The 25,375-nt window shown below is 33.6% G+C and overlaps 1 protein-coding gene across 1 annotated transcript; it reads left to right on the forward strand.

Annotated features, from left to right (window-relative positions):
* On the forward strand, positions 1-24,916 carry zdhhc8a (zinc finger DHHC-type palmitoyltransferase 8a). Its single transcript, XM_058789598.1, has 10 exons — positions 1-601; positions 6,888-7,009; positions 9,565-9,722; positions 12,683-12,855; positions 16,657-16,759; positions 16,830-16,921; positions 17,787-17,907; positions 20,756-20,864; positions 20,950-21,056; positions 23,904-24,916. The coding sequence occupies exons 1-10, from the start codon at positions 519-521 to the stop codon at positions 24,837-24,839; spliced, it is 2,004 nt and encodes a 667-aa protein (XP_058645581.1). The 5' UTR covers positions 1-518; the 3' UTR covers positions 24,840-24,916.
* Positions 24,917-25,375: the final 459 nt, after the last annotated feature.

Here is a 25,375-nt window from a genome sequence, read left to right on the forward strand (position 1 = left end):
TTGAAGGTGGTTTATGAGGACACTGCCTATGTCCCCGTAAACCAAAAGTCTTAAAAAACATACTAAATGGTGTTTTTTTGAAAATCTAAAAATGCAGAAAGTTTCCTGTAAGGTGTAGGGTTGGTGTAGGACAATAGCACATACAGTAAGTACAGTATAAAAACCATTACGCCTATGGTCCCCGTAAACCACAAATAGCAGACTGTGTGTGTGTGTGTGTGTGTGTGTGTGAGTGAGTGAACGAGTAAGTGTGTGTGTGTGTGCTGTTCAGATACCCCGCCCACTGTAGGTCACACCCACTGCCCCAAAATGACATATATAAGCCACACCCACTCATCTAGTTTCTCATTTAAGCCACACCCACCACCCCTCCTGCTCAGCCCCCTGTATAAATACTTTGAACTCAGTGACACACTCCCAGTGCTCTGATCTGATCTGTGTTTGCTGCTGCTGCTGAGGGTGTGTTGTGTGATTGAGAGTGTGATTGTTGGGTGATTGATGGCTGTTGCAGACGCAGGATGCGCAGGAGCAGCGCTTACATCCCAGTGTCCACTGCTGCCGCTCTGTTGGTCACTTCATCCACGCTGTTCTTCGTCTTCACGTAAGTCGCCGCTGACCTTCATTCACTTTAATTCAGTGTTCATAGGTTCAACTTTTACAGACACCTGAATTATTTCATGACGCTGCATAATAACTTTTCATGTAATACTTTACATGGAGCCTTGATATATATAATGCATTATAAAAGTATTTAATGCATTAATTATGCCTTGTAATGCACCTTATAATGCATTGTTTGATTGCATGAATAATCATAAGTTATAATACGCATGTATTCACTGTTACACCTTTAGAAAGTATAATGCATTAAAGCATGCAAGAACCAACCAATTTTTGATGAAACAAAGAATCTGCAAATATTATAATGCATTTTAACTTTGGTAACAATTGTTTATGAAAAGATGCAAAGCATTACACTGACAGAAAATTGGTGTCGAAACTATTTTCACACAGAAATTGCTTGTAAATTTCATGGAAGAATTACAAAGAAATGGCAAAATTGAATTTAACACTCTTTTTTAACATTTTAATTTATAATTTTTTACAACCTTTATATACAATGCATGATAAAGCAGTTTTAATGCACTAATTACATTGCATTAATACATCGTAAGATCTCATGAATAATTGCATACTATATATTAAAATAACGTGTAGAAAGTATAATGCATTAAAACACATGACAAACAACCAGTTTTAGATGCAGCAAGAGGTCTGCAAGTATTTTAATGCAACAATTATTTATGGGAATATATAATGTATTACAGTGCACATTATGAATAACTTTATAATGCATTAACTCTTTTCTAACTTTATTTTGCTTAAGGTTAATTTACTACATTTACTACTTTTTGAGTTTATTGTTGGTCAACTCACTTCAAAATAATAATAATTGAATCAAGATGAATTTACTGAACAAGTAAAATGACTTAATATATTATGTCTTGTTTTTTGTAAAAAAAAAAAAATAAATAAAAAATCTACATTTTGTTAGTTTTTGCTTAAAACAAGCAAAAATATTTGCCAATGGGGCAAGAAAAATAATCTTGTTTAGCCTTTGAGATTATTTTTCTTACTCCATTGGCAGATATTTTTGCTTGTTTTAAGCAAAAACTAACAAAATTTTGATCCTTTTTTAGTAAACAAGACTTAATATCTTAAATCATTTTACTTGTCGAGTAAATACATCTTGATTCAAGAATCTTTAGATATTTATACTAGAAAACAAGACAAAAATCATTTTTTGCAGTGTGAACTCCATATTGAGATGTGAAAGTAGGCCAGTGAAGCGCTGCACATGCGCTGATATCACTCCGTTATTATTCTCCACTGATTCTGATCGCTCTGCGTGGATTCTCTCCTGAGATGTAAAAGCGTGCATGTTTCTTCTGCTTTATTTGTGTGTATGCATCGGCCGTTGCTGACGCTGTGTTGGTCCCAGATTTGAGCAGATGGGATGTTCAGGATTAGGATTTTGATTCCCCGTCCCGGAGAAGTCGGGGTGTTGATCAGGCGTGTGACCCCTGATGAGTTTAAGCTCCACATCTGTCATCTGCACAGAACGAGCTTCACAGGTGATGAAGAGACTCAGAGACTGATGACAGACGAGTCTTTGGGAAGTTTGGTGAGATTAAGCCAAACTCTGACAATTAATGACCTGATTGCAGAATAAGCACCGATATCCTGTAGTGTAAAAGGACAGAAATGTATTCATTTATATGTGACCCTGGAGCACAAAAGCAGTCTTAAGTCGCTGAGGTATATTTGTAGCAATAGCCAACAATACATTGTAAGGGTCAAAATTATCCTTTTTTTTTTAATGCCAAAAATCATTAGGATATTAAGTAAAGATCATGTTCCATGAAGATATTTTGTAAATTTCTTACTGTAAATATATCAAACCTTCATTTTTGATTAGTAATATGCATTGCTAAGAACTTAATTCGGACAACTTTAAAGGTGATTTTCTCAATATTTAGATTTTTTTTTTTTTTTTTTGCACCCTCAGATTCCAGATTTTCAAATAGTTGTATCTCAGCCAAATATTATCCTATCATAATAAACCATACATCAATGGAAAGCTTATTTATTCAGATGATGCATAAATCTCAATTTTTAAAAATAGACCCTTATGACTGATTTTGTGGTCCAGGGTCACAATTATTTATTTATTTATCGTTTCTTTCAAACTGTTTTTTTTGTAACACTTTACAATAAGGTTCATTAGTTAACATTAGTTAACAACATTAGTAAACATGAACTAAGAATGAACAATACTTCTACAGCATTTATTAATCTTAGTTAATTTCATGTTAATTTCATCATTTACTAATGCATTATTAAAATCACAAATTGTGTTTGTTAACATTAGTTAATGCACTGTGAACTAACATGAATAAACAATGAACAACTATATTTTCATTAACTAACATTAACAAAGAATAATAAATAGTGTAATAAATGCATTGTTCATTGTTGGTTCATGTTAGTTAATACATTAACTAATGTTAATAAATGACACCTTATTATAAAGTGTTAACTTTTTTTTTTTTTAGGGTTTCTTTTTTTTTCACTTCATTTTCACAAATGTCACAAATCATTACAAAGAATTACAAGTAACATGTTAAAATTTGGAAGTAGAAAGACAGAAACAATATTTTCTTGTAAAACATTCTCCCAGGGTTATTATAGTTATCTCCAAATAAAGCCAACTAAAAACATTTTTGTTATTTGAAATAAAGTAAACTGATATGAAAAATAAAAAACTTATTTTATTTTAGTTAGTTGCCAAGGCAACGTTTCTGATTTCTGTTTGATTTAACCTGAAGTACTAAAAATAAAACTGGAAATTAATAATAATAGATAAAATACATATATAGGCAAAGTTACTACAACTTCAAGAAAAATTCTGAAAATAACTGAAAAAGTATTAGAATTATTTATAAGCTATACTAAAATAACACTTTATATTTTATAAATATATTTTTTGCAGTCTAGAAATATTTTCAAACATGCAGTCTAAAGTTTGGAGCAGGGTTATTAAAGTTCATTAAAATTGAAAATAAAATTAAAACATTTTCATTACTTGTAATAAAATAAACATTAACTGAAATGAAATACAACATAAACATCTTATTTCAGCTAGTTGCCACGGCAACATTTCTCTTTTTAATATTTAGTTTAACTGGATTTACTAAAATAACTAAAAGACATATATAAAAACTACTAACAAAAACACAACAAAACTTCTAAAACCAAAATAGAAAGTTTAACAAATAAAAGCTGTTTTGAAATATTAGTAAAAAATATGATTCATTGAATTTACTAAAATATTTTAAGTTAAGTGGTTGCAATCAGTTTATTTTAGCTACATTTAAATAAACAAATTTAGTTGACTAACTTTCAGCATTTCTTTTTTTATTTATATGTAGCTAAAATTAATTGTTTGCAACCACTTAGTATTATAAAAATTAGTATCATTTTTTTTTTCAGTGTACACTGGTTTGGACGCACTGATGTTAAACATTGAGTTGAAGTGAATAGTGAAGCAGAAGCTCGTCACGTGTGTTTAAAAGCGTCCCATGATGCACCTGATGATCAGAGCCGCAATCTAGAAAAAGAAGAAGCTCAAATGATCACGGCGTCATTCTGTGTGACATGAAGATTGAGGAGATTTTTTTCATAATCTTCATTCATTCGATGTTGCTGATCATATTGTAGCCTATACTGCCTTTATGCTCTAAATGCTCCAGGAATGCATGCAGATTTCCCAGCATGCAGTGCGTAAAGCGTGATTTATTACTGTAATCTGAGAGACTAATGAGAGTGTGGCGCTGCATCTGTTCTGTGTTAACTGCACAGCGTTAACTAACCCACAGATAAGCTCTAAATAGCTTTCAATCCTCTCCTCCAGTTTGTTTGTGACTGTAAGTGTCTGTGTGTTATTAAAACGGATCAGAAACGGCTGTTTGCTAACTTTGAGACATCGCTCAATCATATATATATACTAGTGCAAAAATCGCAGCAATCGGTCTGATTGTTTTCATCAGCATTTCTGTCATTAATATTTGTATTATATAGTGTGTTGTTATGTATGTATAGAGTTTTATGAGACATGTTGTTCCTGCACTGGAATGAATCAGGTAACGTGATTAACACGTGGCGTCTGTATTAGTAACCTATGCATTATAATAATGGTAATATCTGCCGTATATTTGCTGCTTCTGGACTGAATATGTTTGTGTGTTTGTCATCAGCGTGTGCAGATGGTCAAAAATCAATGAGACTGTAATCCTCTCATAAATCTTAAAGAGAAAAGCCTTTGTCCTCCATACAAATCATTTGTTCATGACCTATATCCAGATTAACTCACTTTCCCTGTGCTTATGCGTTATATATTTCATTTTAGAAAAAGAAAATATATTTTACATAAAGAAAATGAAGCCTGTTTTGAGAATTTTTCACTGATTTAATAACCCGTGTTACTGCAGTGCCTTTTACTTTTGAGTAATTTTAATTTAATTTCATTTGTTTTAATAATGAGAATCTATTTTTAGTGTGAAGTTTAAATTATTTTTACTGTATTGCAGTAAAAAATACAATAATGCAATTTTTCCATTATAATTTAATTTAGCATGAATAAAAGGCATCGACAGATATTATGATGTATAGTACTTTACAATTAAAATAATATATTATTTTTTTATTGAGAAGGTAAATATAATTTTATAAGTTTGTAATTTTTGTCCTTGCAGTTCTGAATTGTGAGATATAAACGTTTTATTACATGATGGAAACTAAAAACAGAATTCAGAGGAAGAGATATAAGATATAAACTATATAATTCATACGGAAGAAATGTAAAAATTTAGAAAGAATTGTGAGATCTCAGAATTATTTTTGTCACAGAATATAAATAAATAAATGAAATGGGAACTGCAACTTTTTTTTATCTTGGAGCTATTTTTCAATTGCAAATTTATGTTACAGTCTTAATTTTTTTTTTTTTTCTCTCTCAGAATTTTAAGTTTTCTTCTCACAATTCAGTTTCCACTACTGAATTATTATTATTATTATTTTTTTTTTATTTAAAAAAGAAATTTTGACTTTGTTTCACAATTCTGCCTTTTTTTCCCTCACAATTTTGAGTTTACTTCACATGATTTAAATTTTTTTGGAAACCAAAATACAGAATTTAGAGATAACTCAGAATCGTGACATAAAAATGTGCAATTACCGATTATATCAAATGTGCTTAACTGTCATGAAAATAATAATTACAGTTGAGTGTAGAGAAATATTAAAAATTGGTTCAAACAAAACCAGGTTTGTGAACATTGATGGTTGAACACAGTCTTAGATTTTTGTTACTTTTACTGTAAATTAGCCATCGGCTAGAAGCCTGTATGTAGTAGAGCATCTGTAATGTTATTCTGCATTGTCCCTGTGAAATAAACAACTACATAAAAATCATAATGGTTCTACTACTGCACATTTTGCACTGCATTTTTGGAGTTAAATATGAGGTGTTTTTGACCGAGTGATTTCTGAGCAGGTCTGGAGGTTGTTCAGTATTGTGTGTTCATATGGATCCAGCAGTTTTGTCAGACGGCTCTGTGATCCTGTAATCTGGGATTAATGACGTTCAGACCCTCCTTCCCCCCCGTCACTCCTGCTGACACACATACAGATACAGAAATATATCAGAAAACCAGAGAATTCAGGAACAAATCCTCGATATCATGCTGCAGTCTCCTGTCTTTAATTTGATCGCACAGATTCATTCAATGAAAACCTGAGTTTAATCTGCGTTTATTACCTCTGTATTTAATCTCACGCTCCGAATGTAATCATCCCAGCTTCACTTTTCCTTTTTTTTGACTGATCCACACTTTCATTTTTTGGCTTTGTGAAGCTGATGGTCCTCCGGGCCGACGAGCCTCTCAGATGTTAGAGATGGAGCTTCAGAAAGGCAAAATACGTTTGATTCGACTCGACTGAAAGCTTTGCTTATGAATTATTCATCCTGAACTACATTCGATCTAAGCGATGAAAGCAGATTTGAATTGATTATTGGTGCATTGATATGAAGTCAACATTATTTCATGTGATTGTTCTTAAATGTAGAAATGAATTCTTGGTCAACATTTGCAACCCATTTTATTTGCATAATGTGGAAAAAAAAAAGCAATTTTCAATGCAAAAAAAAAGTGAAACTTGATTTATCAGGAACTGACTGAGCATAAATTAACCCTGTAATGCCTGACACATTAAATAATAGTAAAAAAAATATATATATATAATGTATCTGTATCTGATCCTCTCAGGTGTCCGTGGCTCGTGCTGAACGTGTCTCCTGTTTTCCCGCCATGCGTCGGGATCGTCTTCCTCTTCGTTATTGCCAACTTCATCATGGCGACGTTCATGGATGCCGGCGTGTTCCCGAGGGGTCAGTGGAGTCAAACACACGATTCTTGTGTAAACTAGTCTGCAGATACACAGCAGAACACTCAACACCTCTCACATCACAGCCGTAATCTCACATTCTGACACTGTCTTCTCAGAATTTTGAATTTACATTTTGCAATACTTGTTTTGTTTTTGTTTTTTGCCACTGAATGAAAAGAAAGGTAATTTTCACATGTTATTAGCATGATTATGTTGTTAACATCTTTTAGCATGTTGCTGGCATGATTTAAAACGTTGATAGCATGTTTAAGCATGTCGTTAGCATGACTTGGCCTGTTGTTAACATGTTGTTAGCATTTTAGCACATGGCTAGCAAGAATTAGCACGTTGCTAGTATTTTTGTAGCATGTTGCTAGCTATCTCACAATGCTGACTTCATACAAGTGTATACAGTCCATACAATTTTGCTAGTTTTTATTTTGTAGTTGCAAGTTATAAATTCATTATTGCAATTGGAACTTTTTTCTTTGTACTTTTCTCTCAGAATTGCAAATCTATGTTTTTTTTTTTTTTTTTTTTTTAAATTTATTTACGTATTGCAAAAATAAGGTAATTGCAACTTTTTATCTCAATTCTGAGTTATTTTTCTCACAATTGGAAATTTATATTTCATAGTTTTATTTTATATTGGGAATTTATATTTCGTTTCATTATATTTGATATTTCATTTTATATTTTCTATTTCTTTTTTTTTCTCAGAATTGCACGTTTATATCTCGCAATTTCTAGTTATCAACTCTAGAGTTTACATTTAGCAATTCTGTTTTTTGTTTCCAACATGTAATTAATATACAGGTGCATCTCAATAAATTAGAATGTCGTGGAAAAGTTCATTTATTTCAGTAATTCAACTCAAATTGTGAAACTCGTGTATTAAATAAATTCAATGCACACAGACTGAAGTAGTTTAAGTCTTTGGTTCTTTTAATTGTGATGATTTTGGCTCACATTTAACAAAAACCCACCAATTCACTATCTCAACAAATTAGAATACTTCATAAGTATAATTCATTAGTGAATTGTTGGCCTCCTGGAAAGTACGTTCATTTACTGTATATGTACTCAGTACTTGGTAGGGGCTCCTTTTGCTTTAATTACTGCAGCAATGCGGCGTGGCATGGAGTCGATCAGTCTGTGGCACTGCTCAGGTGTTATGAGAGCCCAGGTTGCTCTGATAGTGGCCTTCAGCTCTTCTGCATTGTTGGGTCTGGTGTCTCTCATCTTCCTCTTGAGATTCTCTCTGGGGTTCAGGTCAGGCGAGCTTGCTGGCCAATCAAGCACAGTAACACTATGGTCATTGAACCAGCTTTTGGTACCTTTGGCAGTGTGGGCAGGTGCCAAGTCCTGCTGGAAAATGAAATCAGCATCTCCATAAAGCTTGTCAACAGAAGGAAGCATGAAGTGCTCTAAAATTTCCTGGTAGATGGCTGCGTTGACTGTGGACTTCAGAAAACACAGTGGACCAACACCAGCAGATGACATGGCAGCCCAAATCATCACTGACTGTGGAAACTTCACACTGGACTTCAAGCAACATGGATTCTGTGCCTCTCCACTCTTCTTCCAGACTCTGGGACCTTGATTTCCAAATGAAATGTAAAATTTACTTTCATCTGAAAAGAGGACTTTGGACCACTGAGCAACAGTCCAGTTCTTTTCTCCACAGCCCAGTTAAGATGCTTCTGACGTTGTCTCTGGTTCAGAAGTGGCTTGGTAGCCCTTTTCCTGAAGACGTCTGAGCGTGGTGACTCTTGATGCACTGACTCCAGCTTCAGTTCTCTCCTTGTGAAGCTCTCACAAGTGTTTGAATCGGCTTTGCTTGACTGTATTCTCAAGCTTGCGGTCATCCCTGTTGCTTGTGCACCTTTTCCTACCCAAATTCTTCCTTCCAGTCAACTTTGCATTTAATATGCTTTGATACAGCACTCTGTAAACAGCCACACCATCAGTAATGACCCTCTGTGACTTACCCTCTTTGTGGAGGGTGTCAATGTTCGTCTTCTGGATCATTGCCAAGTCAGCAGTCTTCCCCATTATTGTGGTTTCAAAGAACAAGAGATACCCAGAATTTATACTGTAGGGATGGTCATTTATTCAAACTCAAATGTAAATATTCTAATATTTTGAGATACTGATTTTTGACTTTCATGAGCTGTAAGCTCTAATCATCAAAATTAAAACCAAACAATCTTTTGAAATGTTTTACTTTACATGCAATGAATCTAAAATATATGAAAGTTTCACTTTTTGAAATAAGTTACAAGAAAAAATGAACTTTTTCACGACATTCTAATTTATTGAGATGCACCTGTGTATATATATATATATATATTTATAAAAGATAATAACTGTGTATAATTCAGACTTTTCCTCTCAGAATTTATATCTCACAATTCTGATTTTATATCTCACAATTGCGAGATAAAAAGTTGCAATTACCCTTTTTTACTTGTTTATTCCTAGCTTCCATAATAATCACCGGCTTGCGTTAAGCGTGCACCGCTGCTGGCCTGATGCTCTGTGTTTTCTCCGCAGCGAGCGAGGACGAGGACAAGGACGAGGACTTCCGTGCGCCGCTCTATAAGAACGTGGAGGTGCGCGGCGTGCAGGTGCGCATGAAGTGGTGCGCGTCGTGTCACTTCTATCGGCCGCCGCGCTGCTCGCACTGTAGCGTCTGCGATCACTGCGTGGAGGTGAGACCAGCGCCATAACATCAGCTGCTAAATGATGCATAAAAATAAGATATATTAGGGCCGTTAATTGTGCATTTATTTATTTACTTCTTTTCAGTTTAACGTAGAGCTGCACGATTAATCGTTAGAAGATCGTGATCTTGATTCAAACAGCCGTTTTTAAATGACAGCGATTCGCTTGTGTCTATTAACCCTCAAGCGTCCTTCGGGACAAATTTGGGCAAAATCATTTTGTTCATTTAAAAAAATTAATTGTTTCCTTAATCTGAGCGGTACGAGACTTGGCTGCTAAAGTTAAATGGTTGGGGGAAAAAAATCCTTAATGTGTCCTTCGTGGACAAAAATGGGCACCCATAGGAACTGAATGGGAAATACTAAAATTCAGAGCATTTTTTTTTAAATTGTCCAATAAAAATCAATAAATCCAACACAATGCAGATCATACATGCACATAAATGAAGGGGTGAGCCTATACAACATTTTCAGTGTGGCTCACACACTCACACACTCACACAAACACATATGCAAAGCATTGAATGAGCCTATAACACTGCGAGATTTTTATTTTTAATTTTGTTGAATAAAAACAGTCACTCACACTTACAAAACCAAAGAATTAAATGAGCCAATGACTGAGCTTTTTTTTTTTGTGCCACTCAGCCACTGTGCACGCACACACACACACACACACACACCAATAAACATACACACACACACACACACACACACACTTCAAAGTCAGATCAAAGTCCTACTGCAAGATTTGTTGATGAAAATGTCAAAAGAATGTCTGAAACATGCTTCTTGTAAGGTTTATTGTTTATTCTTACCTGTTTGGCACCAGTTCCATTTTACTTTTCTGAGTTATTGAAATTTATTTTATTTTTTTTGTTAGAAATAAATGATTTCTCTGTCTCCTACTTTGTCTTTTCCTTATAGCATGGTCAGATTTGTCTGTAAGCATATTTTGGCATCTTTGTATAGTCTCACCCAACACAAATGGTTTTTTTTGTTTTTTTTGGTTCTACACTTTTAACTTGTGATAAAATCTAAAACTTAAGAGGTTAAGTTCGTTACAACAATGGTTTATAGATTTCAGCCTATATGCAGCCATTGAGTACTACAGCCATATAGTGGCTATTGATATTTTTGATATTTTTATATTTTTATACCATCATATGTCACCAAACTCACCAGAATATTAGGTTTTGGCTGTCTGAACTTGCTGGAAGGATTGTTTTTTTTTTTTCTGAGGTATAAGAAATATTGAATATAACATAAAAATAAGCATATTTAACATAAAAATATGGTACTTTTAGAGTTAAATAAATAAAAAAAACCACCAAAAATCACAAAAAAAAAACTGTATAGATTGCTAGTTTTTATTTTATCGAAGACAGTGATATTTAAAAAAATAAAAATAAAATTGTCTATGGAAGCGATCAAAATAGAGCAAGTCATCGTTTGAAAGTAACTGGCGCTTCAAATAACATTTGTGTCGACTGCATAGTTTCTCCACTAGGTGGCGACAAGTGACTGTTAAAAATGTATTTGTCATTGAATCATTCATTCAAGAGATTCGTTAAAAAACGCTGATTCATCCAGTAATGAAACAAGTAGTGCTGTCAACGATTAATCGCATCCAAAATAAAAGTTTTTGTGTACATAATATATGTGTGTGTACTGTGTATATTTATTATGTGTATATATATAAATACACACACATGCATATATATATATATATATTTCAGAAAAATAAGTTATTTATTAAATATATTTATATATAATATAAATTATATGAATATGTAACATATATATATATGGAAATGTAAATATTTTCTAAATATATACTGTATGTGTGTGTATTTATATATACATAATAAATATACACCGTAAACACACATGTATTATGTAAACAAAATCTTTTATTTTGGATGTGATTAATCGCGATTAATCGTTTGACAGCACTTATAAACGTATTCATTTTTGTAATGTACAATAAAACTATATAAGTTGCATATGCAAAATATTATATTACTGTATAAATTCCATAAAATAATGATTCAGTTTAAATCACTTTCATAAATTGAATAAAAACAGAAAAAAACAAAAACACAATCATGCACATTCTTTATTCATCATTTTGTAGATGTAGAGGTAAAAAAATCGTTGAATTTTATGTTGAAAAGTTAAATCACCATCTTGTTCCGACCAAAGTGACTTGAACGCACCTGACGTCGTAATTACAACTTTTAACTACGAATGCACCAATAATTAAAAAATTTGTGTTGGGAGAAGATTGGATGTGTGTTAGTCAGGTTTGCATCATGTGTGTTAGGTTTTAAAGAGACAGCGCTGATTTAAAAGTCAAAGAAAGAGAAATAACTCTGCTCGCTGATTCACTTTTATAGCTTGAATAAAGATTAATCCATATTGAATTTATAGTTTATGCATATACAGTTTAGTTTGTAATGTGAAGATTGTATTTAGTTTACTATTTTTCAAAGCCTATTAAATGTTAAAAAATAATGGCTTTCAATTATACTGTAATGTTGAAAAATGTATTTAATAGAGACATCAGTAAGTCCAGGCAAGGCAAGTTTATTTATATAGCACATTTCATACACAATGGTAATTCAAAGTCTTTTACATAAAAGGAAGTAAAATAATCATTAAAAAAATCACAACAATAAAACAAATAATTTTAAAAATCTTATTTAAAAATTGATTGAAAATGAATTTAGAACAGTTATAAATAAAAATCATTATACAGAAAATACAGTGCAGTTAGTTCGGTAGCAGTATTGGTATCAATTATACTTGTCTTCATTAATAATAGGCTACCAAAGATGCCATTAAATGCATATTTAATGCAATTAATTGTGATTAGCTACGGAAAATGTGTGATTAATTAGTTAATTTTTGAATGGATTGAGAGCACTTATATGTAATCTCTTCAGGACTTTGACCATCACTGTCCCTGGGTGAACAACTGCATCGGGAGACGCAACTATCGCTTCTTCTTCCTCTTCCTGCTGTCTCTGACTCTTCACATGGTGGGCGTGTTTTCCGGAGGTCTGCTGTACGTTCTGGATCATCTGGAGGACCTGTGGGAACTGCATGCCGCCGTCACGTATCCTTCAGCTCTGTGCGGTCTGCGTGTCATTTCTGACTCGGCTCTAACGTTTGGTCATCAGATTAAATGCGTGGTGAAAAGTTGCATCTTTCAGTTGAGGACTATTGCAAAAATGAAATCTTTTTTGTCTGTTGCTGATCTTGAGATAGTGATTCGTGCATTTTTCTCCTCCCGTTTGGACTATTGTAATGCACTTTATTTGGGAGTAAGTCAATCTTTTGTTTCGAAATTGCAGTCGGTGCGGAATGCAGCCGCAAGGCTCCTTCCTAGAACAAAGAAACACTGTAAAAAGTGATAAGTTGACTTAACTTAACTTGACAATTCACTTAACTTATTTTTTTTAATTGTCATTTACTTAAAAATTTTAAGGCAAGGGGTTTCCTCAATTTAAGTTAAGTCAACTTATCATACACTGTAAAAAAAATAAATAAATAAGTTGAGCCAACTTAAAATTTTAAGGCAACCAGCTTCAGCAACTTATTTTTGTGGGAGATTCTCACATTTTTGTTGTATAAACTTATTGAAAACTCAAAAATCTGCTGAAGCTGGTTGCCTTAAAATTTTAAGTTGGCTCAACTTTTCTTTTTTTTTTTTTTACAGTGTATGCTCCCTTTCACTGTAAAAAGTGATAAGTTGACTTAACTTAAATTTTAAGTTGGCTCAACTTTTTTTTTTTTTTTTTTACAGTGTATGCTCCCTTTCACTGTAAAAAGTGATAAATTAACTTAACTTAAATTTTAAGTTGGCTCAACTTTTTTTTTTTTTTTTTTACAGTGTATGCTCCCTTTCACTGTAAAAAGTGATAAATTAACTTAACTTAAATTTTAAGTTGGCTCAACTTTTTTTTTTTTTACTGTGTATTACACCGATCTTGGAAAAGCTGCATTAGCTTCCGGTTAAACATTGGATTCAGTATAAGGTGTTGCTGCATGTTTTTAAAGCTGTCCATTATATGGCCCCAAAATATATTACGAACCTGATTCATATGAACTCTGGTAGACACTTAACTGCTTACTGCTCTCAGTTCCGAAAACCCGGCTGAAAACTAAAGGGGATAAAAATAAAGGTTCTAAAAGGGTGTTTTTGCAGTGATGCCATAGAAGAACCATTTTTGGTTCCCCAAAGAACCTTTCAGTGAACATTTCTTAAAAGAACCATTTTGAAGAACATTTTAAAAATCTAAAGAACCTTTTCTGCATTTGAAAGGTGCCATGTATGTTCAAGGTTCTTCATGGAAATAAAGAAGCTTTATTTTTAAGAATGATCTGCACCCTCAGTTGACGTTTTTAAATCTCGCTTGTTTTCTGTGGCTTTTAATTATTGATTTTTGGAAGATTCTTCAAGGTTATTTTTGTTTTTCTGTTATTGTTTATTTTTGTTTTAGTAGTATTGTATGATTGTGCTGATGCACAGTCCTTTAGTCTACTTTGTAGTGGAAAGGGCTCAAGAAATAAAGTAGACTTGAGACTTGAGCTCTGTGATTGTGGCATAGAAAAGCAAAAATGATCACATAAGCACTTGTGCTGCCCCGTCTGCCATTGGTCAGTCAGACAGATAGTCCCGCCCCAGACTCACGTGATTGGTTGAGTGAGAAGCTGAACTGTAACGAAACACATCAATACTCTAAAAGTGCCACAGTGTTTCACTCTTCATGAAGCGAATCTGAACCAGTGTTATTTGAGTATTTTATTTTATTTTTTACAGTTTTTATTAATATTTTCATGTACATTTGTTTCATATATTACTGTTTGTTTAGTTTAAATTTTTGTTTCCAGGTTTAGTTTAATTTGTAGTAATTTTGTTATGCGCTTTCATGTTTTGTTTTTTTGTTTTTTTTCACATATTACTATATATAAAATATATAATTTCATATATTATGTCAGTTTTAGTTTCCAGTTGTTGTTTTGTTGTGTACTTTTGTCATTTGTATTATTATTTTTATTTATTACTACTAAGGATTCATTTTAGTTCAGTTTTAGTTTTTATTTCTGGTTTTAGTTTAGAGTTTAGAACTTTTGTTTTGTCATATTTATTTTTATATAGATTACAGTTTAGGATTCTTTTTTTATCGGTTTAGTTTAAGTTTTAGTTTAATTTTTAGTAATTTTATGTGCTTTTGTCATTTTTTTTTATGTATTCCTAAATGTATTTTTATTGCAGTTTTAGTTTCCATTTTAGTTAAATTTTAGCACTTTTATGTGCTTTTGTCATTTTTTTTTACTGTGTATTACACCGATCTTGGAAAAGCTGCATTAGCTTCCGGTTAAACATTGGATTCAGTATAAGGTGTTGCTGCATGTTTTAAAGCTGTCCATTATATGGCCCCAAAATATATTACGAACCTGATTCATATGAACTCTGGTAGACACTTAACTGCTTACTGCTCTCAGTTCCGAAAACCCGGCTGAAAACTAAAGGGGATAAAAATAAAGGTTCTAAAAGGGTGTTTTTGCAGTGATGCCATAGAAGAACCATTTTGGTTCCCCAAAGAACCTTTCAGTGAACATTTCTTAAAAGAACCATTTTGAAGAACATTTTAAAAATCTAAAGAACCTTTTCTGCATTTGAAAGGTGCCATGTATGTTCAAGGTTCTTCATGGAAATAAAGAAGCTTTATTTTTAAGAATGATCTGCACCCTCAGTTGACGTTTTTAAATCTCGCTTGTTTTCTGTGGCTTTTAATTATTGATTTTTGGAAGATTCTTCAAGGTTATTTTTGTTTTTCTGTTATTGTTTATTTTTGTTTTAGTAGTATTGTATGATTGTGCTGATGCACAGTCCTTTAGTCTACTTTGTAGTGGAAAGGGCTCAAGAAATAAAGTAGACTTGAGACTTGAGCTCTGTGATTGTGGCATAGAAAAGCAAAAATGATCACATAAGCACTTGTGCTGCCCCGTCTGCCATTGGTCAGTCAGACAGATAGTCCCGCCCCAGACTCACGTGATTGGTTGAGTGAGAAGCTGAACTGTAACGAAACACATCAATACTCTAAAAGTGCCACAGTGTTTCACTCTTCATGAAGCGAATCTGAACCAGTGTTATTTGAGTATTTTATTTTATTTTTTACAGTTTTTATTAATATTTTCATGTACATTTGTTTCATATATTACTGTTTGTTTAGTTTAAATTTTTGTTTCCAGGTTTAGTTTAATTTGTAGTAATTTTGTTATGCGCTTTCATGTTTTGTTTTTTTGTTTTTTTTCACATATTACTATATATAAAATATATAATTTCATATATTATGTCAGTTTTAGTTTCCAGTTGTTGTTTTGTTGTGTACTTTTGTCATTTGTATTATTATTTTTTATTTATTACTACTAAGGATTCATTTTAGTTCAGTTTTAGTTTTTATTTCTGGTTTTAGTTTAGAGTTTAGAACTTTTGTTTTGTCATATTTATTTTTTATATAGATTACAGTTTAGGATTCTTTTTTTTATCGGTTTAGTTTAAGTTTTAGTTTAATTTTTAGTAATTTTATGTGCTTTTGTCATTTTTTTTTTATGTATTCCTAAATGTATTTTTATTGCAGTTTTAGTTTCCATTTTTAGTTAAATTTTAGCACTTTTATGTGCTTTTGTCATTTTTATTTTATTTTTTTAAACGAATACAACTTAGGATTCATTTATTTTTATTTCAGCTATAGTGTTTATTTTAAATTTTTGTTGAATTTTTTGCCATTTTGTTTATTTTTTAGAATGTATATTACTATTTAGGTTTAATTTCTTTTTTCTCAGATTAGTTTTTTGTTTTTTTGCTTGTGTAAAGCAGTGGTCAGTACCTTGACAGTGTGTTTTAAAGGCTGGCGGTCATGAGCGTTTCGGCTCTGTTCTTCATTCCCGTCCTGGGTCTGTCGTGTTTTCATCTGGTGCTGGTGGCGAGAGGACGCACCACAAACGAACAGGTAAGATCATGTTTGACCTGCATCAGATTCTGCTGGAAGCTGAATTTATTCTCACTAAACTGCATCACAGGTGACGGGGAAGTTCCAGGGAGGAGTGAATCCGTTCACACGCGGCTGCTGTCAGAACGTGCAGTTTGTGCTCTTCAGTCCCATCACGCCGAGGTGAGCGCGCTTCTACACGTGTAAAACAAGCACTTACATCAATCAAAATCGTGATGTTGTTCCAAACCCATATGCTGTTATTATTTCTGTGGAACACAAAAAGAGAAATTTTATAATTGCATGCAACAATAGCTCGAGCTTTAAATATGACAGAAGACACCCAAAATTTCAGAAGTTCCATGCAACAATAATTTATGCATTTGGGAGATGCTTTTATCCAAAGGTATACATTTAATCATGTTATTCTCTTGGAAACAATTTTAATAAATTAAAGTAGTACTGGCAAATGATTAATCGCGATTAATCGCATCCAAAATAAAGGTTTTTGTTTACATAATATATGTATGTCTACTGTGTATATTTAATATGTATATATATATATATATATAAATACAAACACATGCATATATATATATATATATATATATATAATTTTTTTTTAAAGAAAAATATGTTATGTTTATATATTGAATATATATGTAATATAAGAATATGAATATATAAATGTATAAACATGTAAATATCTTTAAAATATATACTGTATGTATGTCTTTATATATACATAATAAATATACAGTACACAGTACACATACTATATTATGTAAACAAGAACATTTATTTTGGATGCGATTAATCACGATTCACTAATTTAAAGAGTAAATTTAAAGTTATTTTAATGCACACTGAATACAATTTTTATATAGTTTTTTTATATTTATATACACAATATGTAATCTCTTCAGGACTTTGACCATCATATCATAAAAATGTAAGTTTTTTTCTGTTATTTTTTTCTGAAGAACTCGAAAGAGAAATGATGACAGAATGTTAATTTTTGATGTTAATTTTGCTCTTTAAATATCAGTTACACTGGGAAACTCAGTGACAGATTGCCGCTTCGCATTCAGCCTCCTTTCCATCACCCAGAATCCCACAAACTGAGCCCTGTGAAGAGCACCGACAGAAGCCAAATACTCCCGGTTAAGGTACTTATGTCCATAAATACTTCATTTGTGGCGCATCAAGGCTGTGAATAAATGAATGAGGTTAAACATCATTAATCTTCAGCTGTGCTTTGTAAAACCACTCAGTTATATGGATAAAGAAACTGTCAATTTACTAACATACTGAAGCCTAAAGATAATTTTTCGGATGTTTTCAGCATAATGGTAATATATGTCTTAATCCAGGAGCGATCCAGTAAATATTTTTAAACAGGTTTTATGGTTTCTTTCTGAAGCAAGTCTGATTCATTTATTTTTATTTCAGCTATAGTGTTTATTTTAAATTTTGTTGAATTTTTGCCATTTTGTTTATTTTTAGAATGTATATTACTATTTAGGTTTAATTTCTTTTTTCTCAGATTAGTTTTTGGTTTTTTTGCTTGTGTAAAGCAGTGGTCAGTACCTTGACAGTGTGTTTTAAAGGCTGGCGGTCATGAGCGTTTCGGCTCTGTTCTTCATTCCCGTCCTGGGTCTGTCGTGTTTTCATCTGGTGCTGGTGGCGAGAGGACGCACCACAAACGAACAGGTAAGATCATGTTTGACCTGCATCAGATTCTGCTGGAAGCTGAATTTATTCTCACTAAACTGCATCACAGGTGACGGGGAAGTTCCAGGGAGGAGTGAATCCGTTCACACGCGGCTGCTGTCAGAACGTGCAGTTTGTGCTCTTCAGTCCCATCACGCCGAGGTGAGCGCGCTTCTACACGTGTAAAACAAGCACTTACATCAATCAAAATCGTGATGTTGTTCCAAACCCATATGCTGTTATTATTTCTGTGGAACACAAAAAGAGAAATTTTATAATTGCATGCAACAATAGCTCGAGCTTTAAATATGACAGAACACACCCAAAATTTCAGAAGTTCCATGCAACAATAATTTATGCATTTGGGAGATGCTTTTATCCAAAGGTATACATTTAATCATGTTATTCTCTTGGAAACAATTTTAATAAATTAAAGTAGTACTGGCAAATGATTAATCGCGATTAATCGCATCCAAAATAAAGGTTTTTGTTTACATAATATATGTATGTCTACTGTGTATATTTAATATGTATATATATATATATATATAAATACAAACACATGCATATATATATATATATATATATATATATATATAATTTTTTTTTAAAGAAAAATATGTTATGTTTATATATTGAATATATATGTAATATAAGAATATGAATATATAAATGTATAAACATGTAAATATCTTTAAAATATATACTGTATGTATGTCTTTATATATACATAATAAATATACAGTACACAGTACACATACTATATTATGTAAACAAGAACATTTATTTTGGATGCGATTAATCACGATTCACTAATTTAAAGAGTAAATTTAAAGTTATTTTAATGCACACTGAATACAATTTTTATATAGTTTTTTATATTTATATACACAATATGTAATCTCTTCAGGACTTTGACCATCATATCATAAAATGTAAGTTTTTTCTGTTATTTTTTCTGAAGAACTCGAAGAGAAATGATGACAGAATGTTAATTTTGATGTTAATTTTGCTCTTTAAATATCAGTTACACTGGGAAACTCAGTGACAGATTGCCGCTTCGCATTCAGCCTCCTTTCCATCACCCAGAATCCCACAAACTGAGCCCTGTGAAGAGCACCGACAGAAGCCAAATACTCCCGGTTAAGGTACTTATGTCCATAAATACTTCATTTGTGGCGCATCAAGGCTGTGAATAAATGAATGAGGTTAAACATCATTAATCTTCAGCTGTGCTTTGTAAAACCACTCAGTTATATGGATAAAGAAACTGTCAATTTACTAACATACTGAAGCCTAAAGATAATTTTTCGGATGTTTTCAGCATAATGGTAATATATGTCTTAATCCAGGAGCGATCCAGTAAATATTTTTAAACAGGTTTTATGGTTTCTTTCTGAAGCAAGTCTGATTCATTTTATCGTGTCATTTGGACGATTCAAAATGATTCACAGAGACTGTATGCTTCATTTTGTTCTCTTTTTTTTTTATAGCAAACTATTTGGTTAAATGAGTTTTATATACATCAGATTTTGGTGACAAATAAATAGTGCTCTGATTGAAAAATAAATAAATTAATAATTAGAATCGCTATATATTTAAAGAGATATTGACAGCTTAAATAGCTTCTACTTTTATTACTTAGTAATATATCAAACTACTTTTTCAAAAGCATAGCTTGACTACATTTAAATCATGAGTAGTTTGTACCAGTGTTATTTTAGTATAATTGAGATATTATAGATTGTTTCGATATTTTGCATTTTTATTTTTATATTTTCTGTTTAAATTTTAATTTTGTAACATTTTAACATTTTAAAAATGTTAGTGATTTTGTGTTTTTGTCATTTTTATTGTTGAGTTTTTAAATATAAATCTATATAGTTTTTATTCATTGTTTTAATTATAGTTATTTTGGTACAACAAGTTAAACTAAATGAAAATGTGAAAGTTTAACTTTTAAAATACTTTACTTGATCAGTATTATTTTAGTATCATTGAGATATTTTTCTAAAATATATATTTTATAATCAATATCATTTTTTATTATATTTTAAATTAGTTTTATATTTATACGTATATATACTGTGTATATGTGTATATATATATATATATATATTTATAAATGTCTTTTGTTAATTTTCTTGTGTGCTTTTATAATTTTTATTACTCTTTGTTTTTAAATGTGTATAGTTTTTATTATTTTTTAATTCAGTTTTTGTTATTTTAAATGAATTTTAGTTTAAGCTCACTATCGACGATATCTGTGTAATATTTTGTGTGATTTTGATGTGATTGTATCAGTCTTTAGAGGAAATATATGCTCCAGACAGCAAACATCTGACCAGTCCGCCTCCACTGCCCCCTAAACCTGATCCAGTCCTGCTGAAGAACCATTTGGCAGCGTTGGAAGGTGGGTGGATGTGTGGCAGAATCATGTTTCTGGACCGTCTGAAACACTAAATGTGTTCATGTCTCCTCTGTGTGTCTTATAACAGAGAGTTTGCTCCAGTCCAGAGCTCTAATGCCTTCAGGACACAATATGAATCCACTTAAAACTTCAGAGTCACCCACCAAAGTGCTCTACCAAGTTCCCAGAGATCAGGTGAGAAGACAGATTTACGCTTTGACAAGGCTGTCGTTGTTGAAATTGTTTGGCCAGAGGAGAGCTGCCTCTTCCCGTGTTGCCTGGTTTCACTCAAGGATTTTATTCTCCTGTTATCACCGAAATTAGTTTTTCATTTCTTGCCACCGTCTCCTCCAGGAGCTCACTGGGGGAATAAAGCACTATGTGTTGAGTTTCTAGCAGCTGCCTGTTTAAACTAGATAGAGCTTGCCAATTACTAAAATGTTAAACTCACATCAGACTCTTTGATAACTCTCGCTTACAACAAAGCCGAGCGACATTTAAAACTCATAATGGAATGAAACTGACCAATCTTGATCTTAATCAAACAAAACCGACTGACATATAAATCTCAAGATTGAATGGAAATGATCGACATTTAAATCTTTGAATGAACAAAACTGACCAATGATTAAATCTCTAAATGGAATGAAACCAGTCAAATACAAATGTCATAATTGAACAAAACCGACCGACATTTAAATCTCATAATGGAATGAAACCAGTCAAATACAAATGTCATAATGGAACGAAACCGACTGACGTTTAAATCTAGTCACAGAATGAAACCGACTGATATTTAAATTCTCATAATAGAACGAAAACCGACCAACATATAAATCTCATCACAGAACGAAACCGACCAACATTTAAATTCTTGTAATAGAACGAAAACCGACTGACTTATAAATCTCATAATAGAACGAAACCGACCAACATGGAACGAAAACCGATAACATTTAAAGGTGCCATAGAATGCATTGATACAGTATTTTAAATTGTTCTCTGATATCTACACAGAAGGTATGTGGCTTATATAAGGGACAAAAAATCTCCAGAAACAGTTTTACATGTGCATTTACAACCCTAGGATTTCTCCCTAAAATTAAATGGTCTGTTATTGGCTTATTTGGAAGGGTCATGAATAATAATGTTGAGCTCTGCTCTGATTGGCTGTTTCACAGTGAGGCTCATTTCAGTAGCTCACAGCAGGAAGGAAAATATATATTTCAATACTTTCTCGCAGTTATATCATTGGGTAATTATACTGTATATAAAATGCGGGCATCAGGAGCTGCTATTAATATGCGGGCACTGAAACTGCTTTCAAATGCACGATCGCTTTTACTTTCACTTTCACTTTCGAGATTCGCGATCGCATGTACTCTGTTTATACTATGGAGCGGCAGTACTTACCACACATTTTACAAGATCAGATGCTTGTCAGTGGTGCTCAGGATCTGTAAATCATTCGCCATCATCCTCAGTCATCTCTCCTTACTCTGTTTATGTGGTAAGTATAATCTTACTGCAATGTAACAGGCTACCGATAGCAAGGAGCTAACCATGTCCCTTTAGTGGCTCGCGTTATTTTATTAGAATGCTTTCCGTGCCTTTCTGAATACAGACACCAACCCATCCCTGCACTTCACATCCCCTGCACAGCCTGGAACATAACATTTATTTCCATGATCTGCCATCTTCGCTGTTGTCCTCGCTTGTTTCTTCACAATACCTGCAGAACTTCTGATGGTTCAGCTGGCGGCTGGCCTAGAACATGGGTGGGTTCATGCAAATATTGGGGGCGTAACTATTAGTGATCCCGACTGTTGCGTAGCAGTCCGTGTTATGTTCTGATTCGCCTATTTTTCAGTGGTCTTTTTTATTCACGAGATTTACATAAGGAGGAGGAAACAATGGTGTTTGAGGCTCACGGTATGTCATTTCCATGTACAGAACTGTTATTATTCAACTATGCCAAGGTAAATACAGTTTTCCATTCTATGGCACATTTAAATCTTGTCACAGAACAAAACTGACCAACATTTAAATTCTCTTAATGGAACGAAACTGACGACATTTCATTCTTTAATGGAACAAAACTGACTGATATCTCTTAACATTTGACATTTGAGTCTCTTAACTGAATTAAAGTGATCAAAATTTAAATCTCTAAATTGCCTCTGAATGCTCAGATGTGTATTTGAGTCACTGTTTAACTGATATATGTGCTAGACAACACTATAAATACAATAAATCTAAATGCAAGTCCAGAGGAAACATGTTTGATATTTTCAGCCGATTTTAGAATACATATTGTTTTCATTTGTCAATCGCCTCCTAGCAACAAGGCGCACATTTCTGCGTGAGTTTGTTGTGATCGGAACAACTTCAAAGTCTGCTAGTGTATGATCCTCAGTTTTCCTTTGTCACTATTTACAAAGTCAGTATGTGTATGATGCCTAGTGTTTTAAAAATCAGTTCAGATTTTAAAAGTCATGTAGTGTGTTCCAGCCTTAAGGCCTGTTCACACCAAGGACGATAACTATAAAGATAACGATAAAGATATAGTTCTAAATATCTTTCTCAGTATTAGACAATAGCAGAGTCCACACTACAGCTAAAACGATAAAGGCACAGAGAAACGATATCGATTGAATCACTTTCAGAATTATTTTTTCCAGCTGATGAACGATACAAGCATTGACCGTTGTTCACTGGTGTGGATGCTAATAACAAAATTTTGATAAAGTGTTGTTTTTAGAAAACAACACTTAATATCTTAAATCATTTTACTTGTCAAGTAAATGCGTTTTGATTCAAGAATGTTTAGATATTTATACTAGAAAACGACAAAAATACTAAAAGTAAGAGAATAGTTTCTTGCAGTGTAGTGCTGGGCAATGATTAATCGCGATTAATTTTGCAGTTGTCTTTATAGTTATTGTTCTTGGTGTGAACGGGCTTTAAAGATGCCTTGCTTTGGATGTTTTCTTGGAAACTGGCTGCACGTTCTTCTAGATGTTCCTCTGTCTGTCGCTGTAGATGGGGTCGAGGATTTCCCCGCTGGTTCCCCAGGAACACACGTCTGAACCCATCCTGCTGGCGTCCGAGAATCACTCAAACACTCTGGCTCTGAACTCACGCTCGCTGAGTCTCAAACACTCCAGCCGCCGTGGATCCCAGCACGCAGAAATCCCCCAGAGTGTCCTCAGCGGCCGGATGGGAAGCCTGTCCTACGATAGCCTGCTGCGTCCGGCGGGTGTCCAGATGGCATTTTTACCCATGGATCGCGGCTCCGTTGATGTGCAATGGCTTCCGGCGCGCAACTGTAGCCCGGTGTTCATGCATATCAACCGTGAGCCATCGCCTGTTCGCTATGACAGCCTCCCCAAACCACTCATGAGCTCCATCCAGGAGCGCCGCGAGCCGGACGACAGAGACAAATCCGCTCCGGTGTCTCTCAGTTCGGACGAAAGAGAGCAATCCGCTCCTGTGTCTTTTGGTTCGAACGAAAGAGATAAATCCGCTCCAGTGTCTCTCAATTTGGACGAAAGAGATAAATCCGCTCCAGTGTCTCTCGGTTTGGATGAAAGAGATAAATCCGCTCCGGTGTCTCTTGGATCAGACGCCAGCATCTACGACACTCCCAGCAGACGCAGCCTGGCAAAAGATTTCCGCGGCCCGACTCCTCCGGCGTACGGCTCGAGGGAGTTCCTCCTGAGCAGCGCGGCGTATGGATACGGGAGCCGCTCGCATCTGTCCTCCTCCTCGTCTTCCTCGCTCACCCGCGCGCCTCGGACCGCCAGCTCGCCGCTGCACTTTAACCGCTCTCTATCGCCCTCTATCTATCAGTCTCTGGATCGACAGTCACAGCTCCCTTCATCCACATTCCCTGCTCCGCTTCCCACCTCCTCCTACGGGCCGCAGAAAGCACTGGCTTACATCAGAGGAGGAGAAAAACCCGACCCGGAACTATGAGTCCTGTCTGTTTAGAGATTTAACGGAAAACCTGGGAATATCAGGGGATTTTAAAGGGATGGTTCACCTAAAAACGACGCCGGGCAACGATTAATCGTGATTAATTGCATCCAAAATAGCCTTTTTTTGTACATAATATATGTGTGTACTGTGTATATTTATTATGTGTATATAAATAATACACACACATGCATGTATATATTTAAGAAAAATGTTATGTTTATATATTTTGGATGCAATTAATCACAATTAATCATTGCCCAGCACTACTAAAAATGTTAAAAAAGATATTTTGAAGAATGTGTTTAACCAAAGAGTCGCTGGCCCCCAGTGACTTCCATAGTATGGAAAAAAATACTAAGGACATCAGTGGCTACCGGCACCTGTTTGGTTAACTTACCAACATTCTTCAGAATATCATCTTTTGTGTTTAACAGCTGAATCTAACTCATACAGGTTTGCAACAACTTGAGGGAGAGTAAATGATAACATTTTTCATTTCTGGGTGAACTCTCGCTTTAACAGTGATCATCCAG

Source organism: Onychostoma macrolepis, chromosome 10, assembly GCF_012432095.1.
Source record: "Onychostoma macrolepis isolate SWU-2019 chromosome 10, ASM1243209v1, whole genome shotgun sequence".
In the NCBI taxonomy this organism is placed as follows: Eukaryota; Metazoa; Chordata; class Actinopteri; order Cypriniformes; family Cyprinidae; genus Onychostoma; species Onychostoma macrolepis.